The sequence below is a fragment of the Lytechinus pictus genome, chromosome 3 (genome assembly GCF_037042905.1).
Source record: "Lytechinus pictus isolate F3 Inbred chromosome 3, Lp3.0, whole genome shotgun sequence".
NCBI classification, from domain to species: Eukaryota; Metazoa; Echinodermata; class Echinoidea; order Temnopleuroida; family Toxopneustidae; genus Lytechinus; species Lytechinus pictus.
The window spans coordinates 18,583,916-18,599,447 of NC_087247.1; the positions used below are offsets into that span (position 1 = coordinate 18,583,916).

Consider the following 15,532-nt stretch of genomic DNA (forward strand, 5'->3'; position numbering starts at 1 on the left):
TGATTAATTGCAGACTTTGCAGTATTCTTATTTGATAAAGAAAATTGTTGTGTTTATACCTTTCTCAAAAGTATACTCATGTGTCTTAATCACTTTCTTTGGTATTCAGGTTCGCATTACCAGTTAAATCTACATCATGTGGGTAGCATTAACTTATTTTTGTCGGATCTCTTGCTTTTGTCATTGCCCTCAAATCTTCCTAAAACATAAATTATAAACGACCAGTTTTCCATTACTACCCTGTATTTCTATTTTAAGACGTCAATATTGCCCCTCTTCTATTCCTCATCGTCTTATCGCTCTCTCTCCCCCTCCCCCTCTCTCTCTCTCTCTCTGACTGATGTACACCAAACCATTCATGGCGTATTTCCCTGCGAGTTAACATCCCATTGTATGGCGCCAAACTACGATATATTGGAATCGACATAACGATGAGCTCCGGGCTCACTGTTGGGGAAATATTGTATCTCCGGGATGTCATCAGTCTCTCCGCATCAAATAAAACGATGTAGTCAGAAATTGACCCCGGATAAGGGATTTTCCTAGATATCCCAAATGCACAATTTGCTTGCAAAAAATGACGTATATCGGATGTAAGTGCTTGGGGGAAGGGAAAGCATTTGTGTGCTAAGTCCCTGCCTTTTTTCCACAGACATGTGTGGTGTGCCTCAGTAGCGAAGAGGTATGTAGGCCTATGTAGTCTTTGTAGATACATGTAGACTTAAAACACCCTTTGTTTGGTTCTATAAACTGTATACAACCATTTACGCCACAGAATGTCAATACCAATACACAATATACTAGTCAAAACATTATGATGTTCATAAGTATAATAATTTCTTCACAGTAATGGCAGTCGAGTATATATCACGAGAATGTATTTTGGATGTTTTTTTTCATATTCATAATATTCATCGAAAAAATGAGTGCTCGTTCTCGTTTCTCTTCTGTTCTACTTTAAAATTTTATTAGTGACATGATTTTAATTTATTGGCTGATGAATGTCAATAGTCTAATACATCTTTCAGTTGTTCTGAGCTGTACTCCGATTAATTTTTTTTTAAATTTACATTGTTGGGATAGTTAGAAATAACCAACTAAATCACAATGCAGAGCAGTTCAGTATAATGTATAAGTGTTTATGTTTTCTTTGGTGTTGAACCCCACGCAAGACAAGCATGACCATGCCAGAAAAGCCAGCATTCCATCGTATTTTATTATTAATTATTATTATACTTTTTTATAAAACCAGCCTTACAAATCACGTTTGTAGTACTTTACCGAGATAAAAAAAAAACCAAATCATTTATAGTTAGTTATGCTTATAATATTGTCGGGTTCACCTTTAGCCTGTTTCACCATAGTATAAAGATATCATCTATTACAATATGGTGATAGAGGTATGATAGAATTGCATAGATGTAATCAAATTGGAATGGTAGTCCATCGGATGCCATAACACGAGTAAACGGTCATGGGTCCTTGACATCGGGTAGTCTCATAACTGTCATATCAATTTCTTGCCAAATAATAACCCATGCGTGATAAAGTGATCACTCTTTATTTTGATTTTTTTCACATGCAGGACTTCATTACTCATGTGACATACGTTCATTTCATTCGACACCAGCCATCGGGAAAAGCTGAAAACTGCTCCAACGGTAACCAAGTTCACCGACAATCGTCAGACTCGACAACACATTAATTGTTCTTGCAGGTTCTGTGATTGTTCTTGGTGAAATAATTGAAGGGCTGAGGATTGTGCAACATCGCTGATTTGAAGTCAGTGTTGATTTTTCATCGTGGAAGGATACTGTGAGGGAGAAGGTTCCTATGTTCTGGGAAATCATACTCTCGCTAAAATTTGGAATAATCCATCCTTGCCTGCTATGCTAATTACAAATGGAAAGTGTAGAAGGTTATTGGCTTCATTAGAATGCAACCGATCAAGAGTGTTCCAAACTCCAATCAACATCTCAATCGTGTGTCCGTATCTGTTGGAGTAATAGCGACAACAAATTGATTAGGAAGGGTGCATATAGCATTCGTGGACGGGTGATGCAGCGCCTTGTTGGCTTGTCACTGGTGGAATACCATAGTGTGGAGAAAAAAATAGTCGGCTATGTTAATGGTGATCAGATAGCATGTGACAGCTAAATAGTCTCGCCGCATGGAATGTAAATATGGAGTAGAAATTGCTTCACCGTCTGGCACTTTACTGCGTAGGCTCGTTCACTCCGTTCACCTTTAAGCAATATGGCATATGAAGGAGTTATCCAAATTAAACCTACCAATAATTCTCATCTAAGCGTGCAATAATATTTCCAACAACCAACATATTTGACATCTGATTCGTATAATTACGAAAGCTGCAATGTCGGTTTATCAAGAGTAAACAACATTTCTTCTTTCACTATTATAGCGTAAACACACACTTGATATCTTACAGTGACAAGATCCGAAGGGCTCATCTCTTTCATACGTCGTTTAAGTTTATAATGGGCTAACCTCGCAATGCATCTCTACCTACAGGGTGAAGATGCAACTACTCTCTCCCTAGTACAACGCCCCTGGTTCCGATATGCCAGACCTCATACCAATATGGACTCGAGCCGATCGACGACGGCGGCCCAAGCCGCTGGAAGTAGCAGCAGTAGCAGCCCATCTTCAGGTGCCCGAAGCCGACATGGGGCGCGAGCCAGAAATTCGTTTTCGTATCAACCACCACATAAGAGAGCACCGACGGAAAAAGTTGTTACAGCGCTCCTGAATGGGGACTTGGACGCGCATGCCAAAAATTTCGCACGGCACCTTAGTGGATCTCGTGGGGCAGAGGACCAATCGCAACTGTGCTTGCTCTTGGACGCCTTAGACGTTCTCAGCTCACGCGAAAAACCTATCTACTGTCAATTGGTACAGAGGTTAGCTGAAGAATTGCTATTTGAATGCATTGATTATCTATGCAGCACAATTACGGGTGTCGGACGTGTGCACCTGGATGTTAAACTTTATAACGTTATACGATTGCTGTGGGTGTCATGTCTGTATGCACCCGCTCTTCATCATCTCGCGGGTTACTTCCGCGAGTTGCTTATACCTTATCATGGAATCCTGTTAGCATGTTGCCGATCCCTTCGCCGTTCCCTGAGTACATGTAGTGACTCCTCGACGACTACTTCAGGAACGTACAGTCGTGATTTAAACAGCGATGGTGATGCCCTTGTAAGTAAGGACAGCGTGATGGGTGTGGCCATATGCACTCTTAGTGTTCTATACAACAATTTGATGATGGTCCACAATCGAGACGTGATGGAATATTGTTGCCAAATGGGAATCTTCGGCATCATCGTTTCACTTCTCAGGCGGACGCGTCAGGTCATGGTTGGTGAAGCTTGTCTTCGGATCCTTGACCTCGCCTGTGAGCACGGTGGCACTATGGCACGGACACTACTTCGTGATCACCAGGTCATGCGCGAGGCGGCCAACCTTTGGCACTTCATGCTTAGACACGACCTTGTCACAAAATCGGGCTTCCAAATCGCTGAACTCATCGCTCGTCTCAGTGAGTATCTTCGCCATGGAAGCAAAGGTTACGCTGGATCTAGTGGGTTTGCTGCTGCAGCTCCGAGCCAACACGGGTCTCATTCAAAACCGGAGAAAGCGACATTTCTTTATCGATGCTCGCAAATAAAGATGGTGCTATGGTGTTCTTCGCCAAACTGTGCTCTCTCCGAAGAATCCACAGGTCAAAAACTGAAGATGTGTGCGCGCTGCCGATTAATGATGTATTGCAGTCAAGACTGCCAGTCTTACCACTGGACTAACGGACATCGTGAACGATGTGGAAGTCGAAATCGTAAAAGTGCACGAGAGCAAGAAGACGTATCGTAGCACTTCTACTTAAATTACAATCGTTTATCACCAATGTGTCGTGAGTTCTATTTGTTAGTACCTTATCCTTTCAACTGATGAATTATCCGATTTTTTTTACACCAATATGTTATCACTGACTTCCAAAATGAACAAGTTTGTGTATGCAATAGGAGTAGACTTCGTATACATTAGATAACATGTTACTTCTGTTGACGAAACAGTATAACTTCCGTTCACAATGTTACTTCCATATTCGATAGAATAGCAATCCGTCTTAAGGGATTTCTGTATTCTACATGCACGAACACGATACTGAAATGGAATGGCAAATGTGAACAATTCAAGGATAGGTTGCTGGTATTCTTGTGGTTGATCCGTCTCAATACTTAAATTGGTAAACGCGTTCGCACGAAGGATACCTCAGTTTTCAACGTCCTAGACATGTACTAACTTTATGGCAATGTTGAATGGTGAGTGGCCGAAGAAACAAATTCAGGCCCCATTCGTATCATGATTTGTTCGGATACTATCCACTGAACAAAAGCAGAACAATGATGATAATTTCGGGAAGACAATTTTAGCCAATGAATATAAAATGGTCGCGTCATTATTCTACGATGTGATGAAGCTCTGAATATGACTGCTAGTAAAGTATTTATACTCATATCACTATCATTAGAAGTATATATGAAGTTATGATTCAATATTAACCTTGAGAGTACAACAATGACGTATAAGCACATAATAATCATGTACAGAACAATACCAAACATCGTTTAATCCAAGTTTTGTAGCGTTGGAAAGTCTTGCTTATAGAATGTTTATACCATGATCTTTTCCTCACTGCAAGTGTCTTTCGTTTTTTGCGGAGCTTTGAACCATTAACAATTAATCTATCTATTGCTGTGAAAAGTAAGAATGTGGCTACTTATAAATAGGAAAAGGTGAAAGAATTTGAAAAAATATAAAGGCTAGAGACTGAACCAAAATTCAACTAAATTTGAATAAATGCTCATACCATTTTCTTCAAACAATGTTATACAAAAATAAATACTATGAAGAATCTGGTAGAAGATCAAATGAAACAGCTTTCTTGAATGTACTTAAAAGTCCGGTTTTCTATAAATCATTTGAATATACATAAATGAAGGAATACTTTGAATGAAAAAGTAGAAATATTTTTTGTCCTGAAAGATAAACGTATATTACCCTGGGATGATCGGAAGAAAATTGGACTTTATTCATTATGAAAGGATAGTTTCGCCTTCAAACGACTAGAGCATTTCATTTCACAAAACATTCACACATCTAGCACAAGAACAACCCCTCCTTTGAATTATCTTTGATTACAAACAAAATGAAAGCAACCTCGCTCCAACATTTTACAAACTCGTAGTTAGCAGGAAAATCGTTGAAAGTGAGTAAAAAGAGAAAATGCACACAAGTGCCTGGCATGGATTCTTCACTCTTAATATAGTTTTGATAATTTTTTATTTGTGGAAGTCGGTTGCTTTTAGTATTAATATTTTTTTTAGTTATGTTCATTATTTCATTTCATATACTTTATTTTAATCAATTTATTATTCTAGAATACATTACTAATACTCCTGTGGCATATTGTCTGTTAATTTGCTGTAGAAAAGTATAATCATATATCAATGGCATTATGCCAGCATCACTATGCAAACTAGTATTTTATAGGCTACACATATAACTACTTGATAATGATGTCTGATTGTGTCAATTTACCCATACTAATATTACGATATGTCTCATCAGAAATGAGCGTATATCATGTACATGTATATCAAGGAATCAATAATACTATACTTGCAACACACATACAAACGCTTTAAAGCCAGCTGTAACATATTTTGAAATATCATACACAGATTTTAAAGTTGGGTATGATATCATTATTGATGCAAAATTATATATTCACATTAGTCATGTTAGATAAGTGTACTTTCATATCTTGACACTGTCATGATGAAGTTTGTTTTGGGTCAAAAGTATGGGCAAGTACTAAAATTTGGGTAAAATATTGTGATAATGAGGTTGTTGTCATTATACTACTACAAATTAATTGGTACTTAATTTCATTAGATTACAAGTCAGTAAATATATAGTACACGAAATTATACATTAAAGGAATGTATACTAACATAAAGTTTAATGTAATGCTTGCTTTCAATATTATTCAATCACTAATAGAAGTATATATTTTGTTTTAAAATCGAAGAAAGAATTGGTGTCAGAGCACCCTGGGGTGTGTGTAACGTTTGAACTCGGGAGGAAGATCAAGGACCTGTTGCATTATTAAGTTACGATTACGGTAACTTTGCCATCCAATGGTGACTTCCATGAAATCCTTGATACTGATTGGCTGTTGAGAATTGCTACCATGGTGGTCATCATTGGATTGCAAAGTCACTATATTGCACTTATATCTAACGGGGCTTAGTGCTCTTAATATCTGATATTTAATGCTGTTTAGACAACACATCCTCATAAAAGTATTGATAAACGTGGTAAAATACCGTTAGGCGTTCCTAAGGTTTGGAAAATTTTGGCAAATGTTATGTAAAATATGAATTATTGAAGAATGAAGAAAACAAGGAATTTATTACTAAACGCTGGGTGGGTATGTGCCTTGAGTTATTATCGGATTGATTATTAGCTCAACTGTAGGCAGTATTTTCGTTGGCCCAAATTCTAAAGCTTTCTTTCACCGGGAGTTTCGAGAAATAAAAAGTCAAACAAAAATACTGCAACACCTACCCAGGTAATTATGATTTCATCTATACCAGTACTTTTGTTCATGCATGTACGCTGAGGAATATACACTGCTAAAACTCTGGTGTTGATTTGACACCAGCCCGGAATCTACATATATCCACACCAGAGAAGTGTTAAACAACACCAGTTTCGTTTTGGTCTAACACCAGATAGGTGTTTATACAACACCAATTAGTATCAAAACAGCAGTGTTGTTTCAATATTTATCTGTTGTGGACATATATAGATTCCGGGCTGGTGTTAAATCAACACCGGAGCTTTTGCAGTGTGCCTATACCCTTAACGAGCTAGACTAAACTTTACTCAGTTTTTTTTTTTTTTAAAGGGACTGGGAGTAAAGGTTATCAGGTATACTTCGTTCTACGGGAAATAATGAACACATCATTGTAAATTATTTGAAATTTTGTTTAATTTTACCCTAAAACGTTTATGTTCCATAATTTATTTATCTAATATTTTGGTAAACTATGGTCTATAAAACGGCATCTTTGGGTTAACATATCTGAGAGTGTATCATGGTAATTTTGACCCTGATAGAATGGCTTATGTAGCATGTGATCCATCTCATTCGTGTTCTTGTACATGCAGAAAGATTTGTGAATTGTTAATGTGTGACAAACTTGTTCCAGTTTTCGCCTAATGTATCTTCTTTATTGGGGATATGCGTACTAAACAAAGAAAATTATTTTATAAAGACAATACCTCCGTCTCGATTCCACCTCCGCACTGATTTATTTTCTTGACAGTGTAACGAACAGACTGATATAATAAAATGATGTTGACATTCTGTAGGCTTACTAGACCATTGCCTCATCCCACATTCCCGATCCGTCTTGTGATGTTATTAAGGTGCTTGTCTCGGGCATCCTTCAAGAGGCAAAGGCGCCGTAGAACACTAATCAATACCAATGCCCTTTCCACCATTGATAGTTCAAAGTTCATCAAATCTACCATTGCTTTTGATCATAGCCATACACACTTTGTTCGTGTTAAAGATGCCTGGCTCCGTATCAGACCTCGAGAAATCAAAAGTAGATAATTTTACCAGATTTGCTTGGATTACGAAGTTATCTTTGAGGTAGAGAGGGAGGGGGGAGATTCAAATTTAGTTCCATTAAAGTCAGGTGTGCGCCTTAAATTTGAATGTTTTCTTTCTTTAGACAACAGTTTACCAACTATTCGTTGTCCAGGGTAAATATGACATCATAATGCAATATGATTTTCTGCGTTCGAATTTATCTGTAAAATACATGTCTTGCCTTATAAGAGACAATATTGTTCTAGTTTCACCAGATACGTTGTAACTTTTTACTCAAACTTGTTTAAAGTATACACCACTTTAACATAGTGGATTCAATCATTTACACCAATAACAGTTTTTCTATTTGATCCATTATTTGAAATTGGTAAAATTAACAATTACCTGTGAGATCTTTATGTTCCGTATGTCAGTTGGTATTATATTTTAATTGCAGAATGAGTGTTAAAGTTGACAATGAAAAAAAATTGGGTGCATGATTCGGTACCAAACGAAAACAACAGATAAATGATATCTCAAAATAAAGACAAAATAAGAAGGCCAAGATCAAATATTGGTATCTGCATTTTTGAGAATATATAGCAAGCAAGTTTATTGAACTTTAAACCGGTCCTAAGTATGATAAGTACTTACAAACTTTTCTGCCTTTTTAAGGGAAAAGTCATTTTAAATACAGAGCAATGGTGTTCCTGTTTATTGGGTATCTTCAGATACAGCTAGTTTATATTCTGTGTTCATATGATTCATTTTCCATTTACAAATCCGTATTTCTTTAATTCACAGTGTGTATCACTCCACTCCATACACTTTTGCACATCTGTCATTCTGGATTGTTAATCTTCTTATAACAAGATACAATTATCTTTCCGTTGATGGCTTCCGTATCCAATATGGTCTAATCATTTTGGGGGTATGTCAGTTTTGACATTAAGTCGACCTATATTCCCTCTTTTAAATCCTTTGTACTTCCTTCGATTCACAAAGTAAAGTAGATGTTTATATATCCATTTCAATATTATTGTAAACATGGAATGTGGTGGATTTTCAATTGTAAGATGTCATCATGACAAACACGACTCCTAATCAAACATTCTCTATTTTTTTACATCTCCTTCTATATTGTAGGGTTAAACAAGATCACAACTGTTAAAGTGCTCAGTGATTGTCTCTATTTTGGATAATGTAAAATTACTGCAATATCTAGCAATGGTACCACCAGATTTACTTGAAATCGTCGATCAAAGGGATTGAATGATTATTGTGAATGCGATGGAGGTCGTATTAAATTAGTAGATATATCGGAATGACAGTATCTTTCCGACTTAAACACGGACGTTTATATACGAATCCCGGATACTCATGTATTTCGCATCTTATTGACAGCACCGTGATGTCGCAGTAATACCACAAATTATATGCCATTCAAGACAACACATTACATTTTGTCGTCTGGAGTCGGCTTCGCTGGCTTGGCTGCGATGTTAAATCGACTCAAAGCATCGCATTTCGTTCTTTCAAACGTATAGATTTTACCAAACCCTAAAAACGCGTGATAGCAATATTGAGATGAAGACAGACATAACTGGGTGGGGTTCGTCACCTATGGCATGGGTATTCGCTCATGTATCACACAGTAAAACCGTGCATAGAATGTGTTTTACATTAATACAAGCACCGCGTACATGCTGATTCATCTTACAGAGAAGCATACATCGAGTATGTTGAAGAGTAGAAATCATAGTCCCTCGTTTCCTCTATGGACCCCGGGCTGTGAATTCTCGACACAGTACTGCACATAATATCAGACTGCTAGTAAGAACATTGTTGCTCACGGTATATATCATCGTTCATATTCACTCCCGATGTATATCACTCAGTTTCTATCCCGTTGCATGCACGGTGCCCCCAGGGGTTAGAAAATAGAAGCGCTGTGTAGTATAGGGTATGTTATAAAAAGGAAAAAAATATCTGAGGACATAACGATTTTTTTTTACACGATCACATTCAGTGGCATAATGAGACGGGGGGGGGGGGGGATGCGGCCAGACATGGCGGGCGGGGCAGATTTGTTTAACCTTTTAACCCACAAATCTAATATTTGATAGAATTTTCTTTCTCCATTTTTTTTTTGGTTGTGAAGCTCTTGGTGGCCCATGGCCCCCAGGTTTCCCCATCTGTACAACAATGATCACATTATTCACCGTTGATCACAGAATGACCGTGAACAAAAACAATGTTCTCACAAGCAATGTTAGGACAAAAGGTTTGATTTGATACCATTCTGATATCCGATTAATAGCCATATTCTCATGGTTCTCTGAAGCATCCCCTCAGGATTTGCCCGGGGTGCTGCATGTGTATTTCACCCTCTGGAAATCAGGTAGGTATGCTTAAAAGAAGAACTTGAATCAAAATCATCTTCATTTATTAGTGAAAACACTTTTGCGGGGCTTGTCAAATTTATCCTGACTAAAATCACCTTCATTTTTTAGCGAAAACCTTTTTTTGCCAAACCTTTATTCAAAACCAGCACCCCTGCTAAGAATCGTTTCCGATCAATTCTGAATGGGTTTCCTTAAGTTTCAATGATAAAGCCATTCCTATAACCAACTTATTAATTTATCTAAGTCACACATTTAGGGGAAAACCTTGTAAGTGTATTACCATGTGAATTTTTCTTTTAAATGCTAATGAATCTTCCTGAAAATAAATCTACCACGTGATAAAATGCATCTAATCATAGTTTTGTCGAGGAAGATCTATATTCCTATAGGTCACAGCCATTGATAACAATGGACATATTAACTTCATATAAGTCACTTTGTCGAAGAAGGGATGAAATTCCCGAGAAACCATGACGTTTAATCTAGTAGACCCAATCTATGGAGTTTTGTTTATGCAGCCTGTATAGCTTCCTACTCGCCGAGCGATAAAAGATGCAGTCTTCATCGCATCCAACCACACATTCAAACGTAGCCGATGTATTCCTGAATATGTCAACATCAAGTACACATTCCTTCCTTGTACTATATTGCACTGGCTTGGCCGATTGCTGAACGAAAAGTAGCTGACTTAAAAGGAGTCTGTTGATTTATGAATGTAGGACAATAATTGAGGTTGAGCATGTTGGTGTTACTACTAGTAGTCGAAGAGTGAGATTGGCAACAGCACTGAGCCGACGTGGCATTATACAATTGTCTAAATTGCATCGAACATGATAAAAGATTTAATAACACGTATACCTTTTTTATTCAATATTCTTTGAAGGTGTATATGGTGATTTAGGAATGATCTTCTATCAGCCTATATAGATAAACAGTATAAATGTAAAATCAAAGAATTCGTCGTTGGGTGATAAAGATATATGATGAGTTATTCAATTTATTATCATATGTTCATAATTATGGAATTAAATGTTTACTACCTTTCTATGGTGTATAGATATTTTTTTCTGTAGCGCTTGAACTTACCGAGAACAAAATATATCTTATGAAGATATGAACACACATACCGTACTTGACACAATAGCTTTAGATTTAGATAATGTCATACCTTATAAATAAAAATATCATAATTACCTGATAAGGAACGTCTTGATTATTGAAAGTATTTTGTAACCACATTGGCATCAGGTAGAAAGCATGCCATGATCATTTAGGACATTGCTGTTTTCATGAAATCAAGTTATATAGATATTCAATAATTCGTTAAATTGAACACTGCAATAGTTTTGCACTCTGAAGCTCGGAGACAGCCTATGCCTAGTAGTAAATAATCAAATAGCTACAACTATTCCTCAATAATCCAATGGCTTTGTCATACGGTGCTAACCCCCCTTTGGAGATGGGAAGTGACCTAGAATGAAAAAAAAAATGTTTCTGAAAATAATAAATAAATGTAAAACATAAATTGTTCAATTAAAGTGTTCAGATAGAGCAGAGTAAGAAAAGTCAATCCAATTTCTATAATACTAGTATTGGAGATTTAAATGAAATGTGTATTTTATATAATTGAAGCAGCAGGTTCCGTGCAGCAATCTAAAATGTCTTTGTACCCCTTTATCTTTCCAAGATGCCTCGGCGAATGGTATCCTAGCGAAGAGGAAATCGACCTTTTGTCTCTGGCCCTAGACGTATCTAGCTACCGCTCAGTGCGGCCAGCTGTTAATTAGGACAGACATACCCATGTCCTTTTAGACTTGTGGTTTCCAGGCTTCTTTAAGATACTGTGGTTCATTTGCTTCCTGAACAATTCAAAGTTAATCATTACTGGTAGTCTGAAACCTTGTGAGGGTTTGGAATGGCCCTTCCTTCATCACTGGAACAGAAAGGACATGAAAGGAAAAACTACTTTTGACATGTTTGATGCCACAAGTCATTGTTGATAACTGCACCAAACACAATCTCATCATAAAGATAAATAGCATAAGCATTATAAGTTCTAGACTTTATATTCTAAGTGTGTCCCGGATAAGAAATGCGAAATATGGGGACAATAATTCATCTAGCGATGTTCATACAAAATATATTATTGGAGAATATCTTTATGCATATCAATATCCGATGTAACCGTACCATAACGAATGCGTTAGTGCTTGAGGTTTACTGAGCCTGATCAAACTTTCAGTGGGTCTCGTGGAGGTGTAGACTAATTGGCAATCCAGCCTTAGAATAGCAATAGTGACCTTTCGCAGTATGGGGTGTACGATATATTGAGAGGTATATATCAGATAACGAGACGCTATGCATGCAAGTGATGTGATATATATACATTGTGGGTATAATGTGAATCTTTAGCTCGTGACCAAGAAGAACATGATATATTCGCTAATGTCACCCAGCTGATAAGAAGTCCAGATCTAATGAAGACGTAAATAGTGCTTACACACACGCATACACATTATCTCTTATATATATATATATATCTTATCTTATAAACACACTATATATCTTATCTATAAACACACTTTATATCTTATCTATAAACGCACTATATACGTGTATACGCACACACTCTCATATACACGCACACCCACACCCCAAAGCACACACATAATTATACACAAACATCCCCCACACTCACGTGGCTTATCCTTGACTACACATCACAAACCTTCTCCATGATATCAATATACACTCTTAAAATAGTTGGGCAAAAACTTTTAACCAACCCTTGGCAACATAATTTCCACACAACTATTTGTTAAAATCTGTCCAAATTGGGTAATAAAAACTAATAATTGGGTAATAAATTTGCTAAATTGGATAATAATTGCCCAGAATATAATTTTTTTTATTTATATTTTATTTACCAAATTCCCCAACACAGTGGACAGTATATGTTGCCCAACATTTTAAGTGTGTACTTACTCTTTTATCTTGTTGGGCGTAGAAAGTGTATGCTCTCGTACATTTTCTTCAATATTTATTTCTATTCAAGAATACGTTTTTGTATATATAAAAAAAAAATCATGATTTCAGTGAGTACTGTGGTCTATCCCCCCCCCCCCCCCCGCCTCCCCCTGACAATGACACAATAATGTTTTTTTTTAATCATTATTTGAGAAAGTTAGACACGTGGAATGCGACCAATTGAATATTTCGGCTAAACTACCCGTGCTATTTTGCTTGTTGGATATGATAATCCTTTTCCGTTTCTCAGTTAAGATTTTCTGCCATTCTCTCACCAGGAACTAAGACGAAAATGTGATACTTTCTTGGTGTATCCAAACTTAAGAGTAAGAACAATCGTAAAATAGGTATTTTACCATAAAGAGATCGAGTGAATTACGAATGCTGTCTATGGTATATTACAATCTGATCTATTTGTGTTTGCTTCTGATGTCCATTTTTGCAATAAAACTACTTTGTGTAACCATGACTGCATGTGTACAAGCGGTAACCCTCCTGTTAACTAATAAGCAATAATGTTATTTCTTTTGCATGATGACATACACTCTTTAAACAAATTAATCAAAATAGCAAACTTGTTGGTTGTTTCCGATCAAGTTAGACTCATTCGAAGTTATGATATATCTTAACCAAAATTAATTTACTCTCTAAATACCGTAGATTAAAAGTCATTCTAATAGATTGTGGTTAGGGACCAATCCAAAATTGGATCGAAAATTTCAGTCGAATAAGATTGAATTCTAAATCTGTTAGATTGAAAACTTCAATCCACCTTTGGATTGGTCCCTGATCGCAATGTATTTCGATCTGAGGAATTTAGAAAGTAATAATTACAATTTTATTCAATCAGACTCTAGCAATACTTTTGATTGGATATGTTTACGAACATAATACTTTAATCATTAGAAAAATCCTTCAGCGTGTACATTCATGCCACACACTGTGACCTGATTTTGAATTACTTATTTTTATTGAACGACCATATAGCTTGTATTGTAAAACAATATTTCTCTTTTTACAAGCATTAACAAGTGGACATTTAATTTGCGGGTAAATGTGGCATTTGCACTATTACATAATTATGATTATGTGTTGTATACTTATTATTCTTTTTCCTTCACCATTATTTCGCTGAAAATATATGATATCGAGTGTATTCCGTTAAAGGATCATAATAGAGAACACTTTGTTTGATTAGCCTAATATCTATGCAAATGCTATGGCAACATTATCAATAATGAGTCGCATGGTGGGGATTTTTTAATACCTTTGTATATTTTACTATTACATTTGATACAGCTGTTCAACCCAATCATTTGCATATAGTAATAGTTTTATCTTGTTTACATGGATTTTTAATCTCGCTTGTTTAACTTGTGAATAGCGTATGTAGTGATTTATTTTGTTTCTATAAAATGATTCGCATTACTTCCTTTATTAGAGATGTGGATTATGATCTGCCTGATTATACATATATTTGTGTATTTTTCGCCCCCCTCCATTTTTTAAAGCGTTTATCATAGAAATAAGGTACGATCGATAGACCAACATAGCGAAACAATTAAAAATAAACAGTATACTTTGACGGTGAAATAAAAGACCATCTTGTCATGGTGTATATCTCTCTTTACGAACAATCAATTTGGGGTCAGTATTTCAAATAAAAAAAAAATTAGTAGATTGACAATGCAATATATAAAATTTATAGAATATTATACCATCGTGTTATGGTGTATAATTATGATTATGTTTGAGGTAAAGGCTTCATTCTAGTATACATTTCTTCCTGCCTACTCAAATGATTGTCAGTATAGTAAAGGAATCTTGATCGTTGGGTCAAACCGACGATTTTTATGATGCACTTTGTATATCACTTATAGGCTTGTACCAATCGATCCCAAGGTTATCTATGCGATATTTTCTTGTTCGATCGATAATCTTACAAGATTTCTTCTTTCAGAGATATAACACTTATTAGAATGAAATAGATGTTCCCTATTCATGTGATATCATATAACGTAATCTTGTCGTTCTTATATTCACGTGTTTATGATAGATAACGATGATTGAATATATGAATAATCTACACTGTGTATGTTCTGTTTTAAACACGATTAACCACCATTGTGATCAAAATAAACGATGTTATTTCATAAATTACCGAGTTGGTGTAGTGTAATGGACATGTACGAGAGTGAAGAACGCATCCTTAATATTTTCTTTTAAAAAATAAAAAGGGAAATGACATTTGTTTAGAGTTGTGGTGTTTTTGATGTAGGCTGATGGCTGTTTGATAATAATAGTTACAATTATATAGCGCTTCATACGTTGGTTTGTAAGCGCTTTACATTGTATTTTAAATTATTATTACTCCGGTCAAAGGATCCATCACTGTCCCACACACAAAGTG

At 36.1% G+C, this 15,532-nt stretch overlaps 1 protein-coding gene across 1 annotated transcript; it reads left to right on the forward strand.

Moving 5' to 3' along the window:
- Positions 1-1,589: 1,589 nt before the first annotated feature.
- LOC129256488 (uncharacterized) lies at positions 1,590-15,270 on the forward strand. The gene has a single exon (XM_064096570.1). The coding sequence runs from the start codon at positions 2,515-2,517 to the stop codon at positions 3,889-3,891; it is 1,377 nt and encodes a 458-aa protein (XP_063952640.1). The 5' UTR covers positions 1,590-2,514; the 3' UTR covers positions 3,892-15,270.
- The last annotated feature ends 262 nt before the right edge of the window (positions 15,271-15,532 follow it).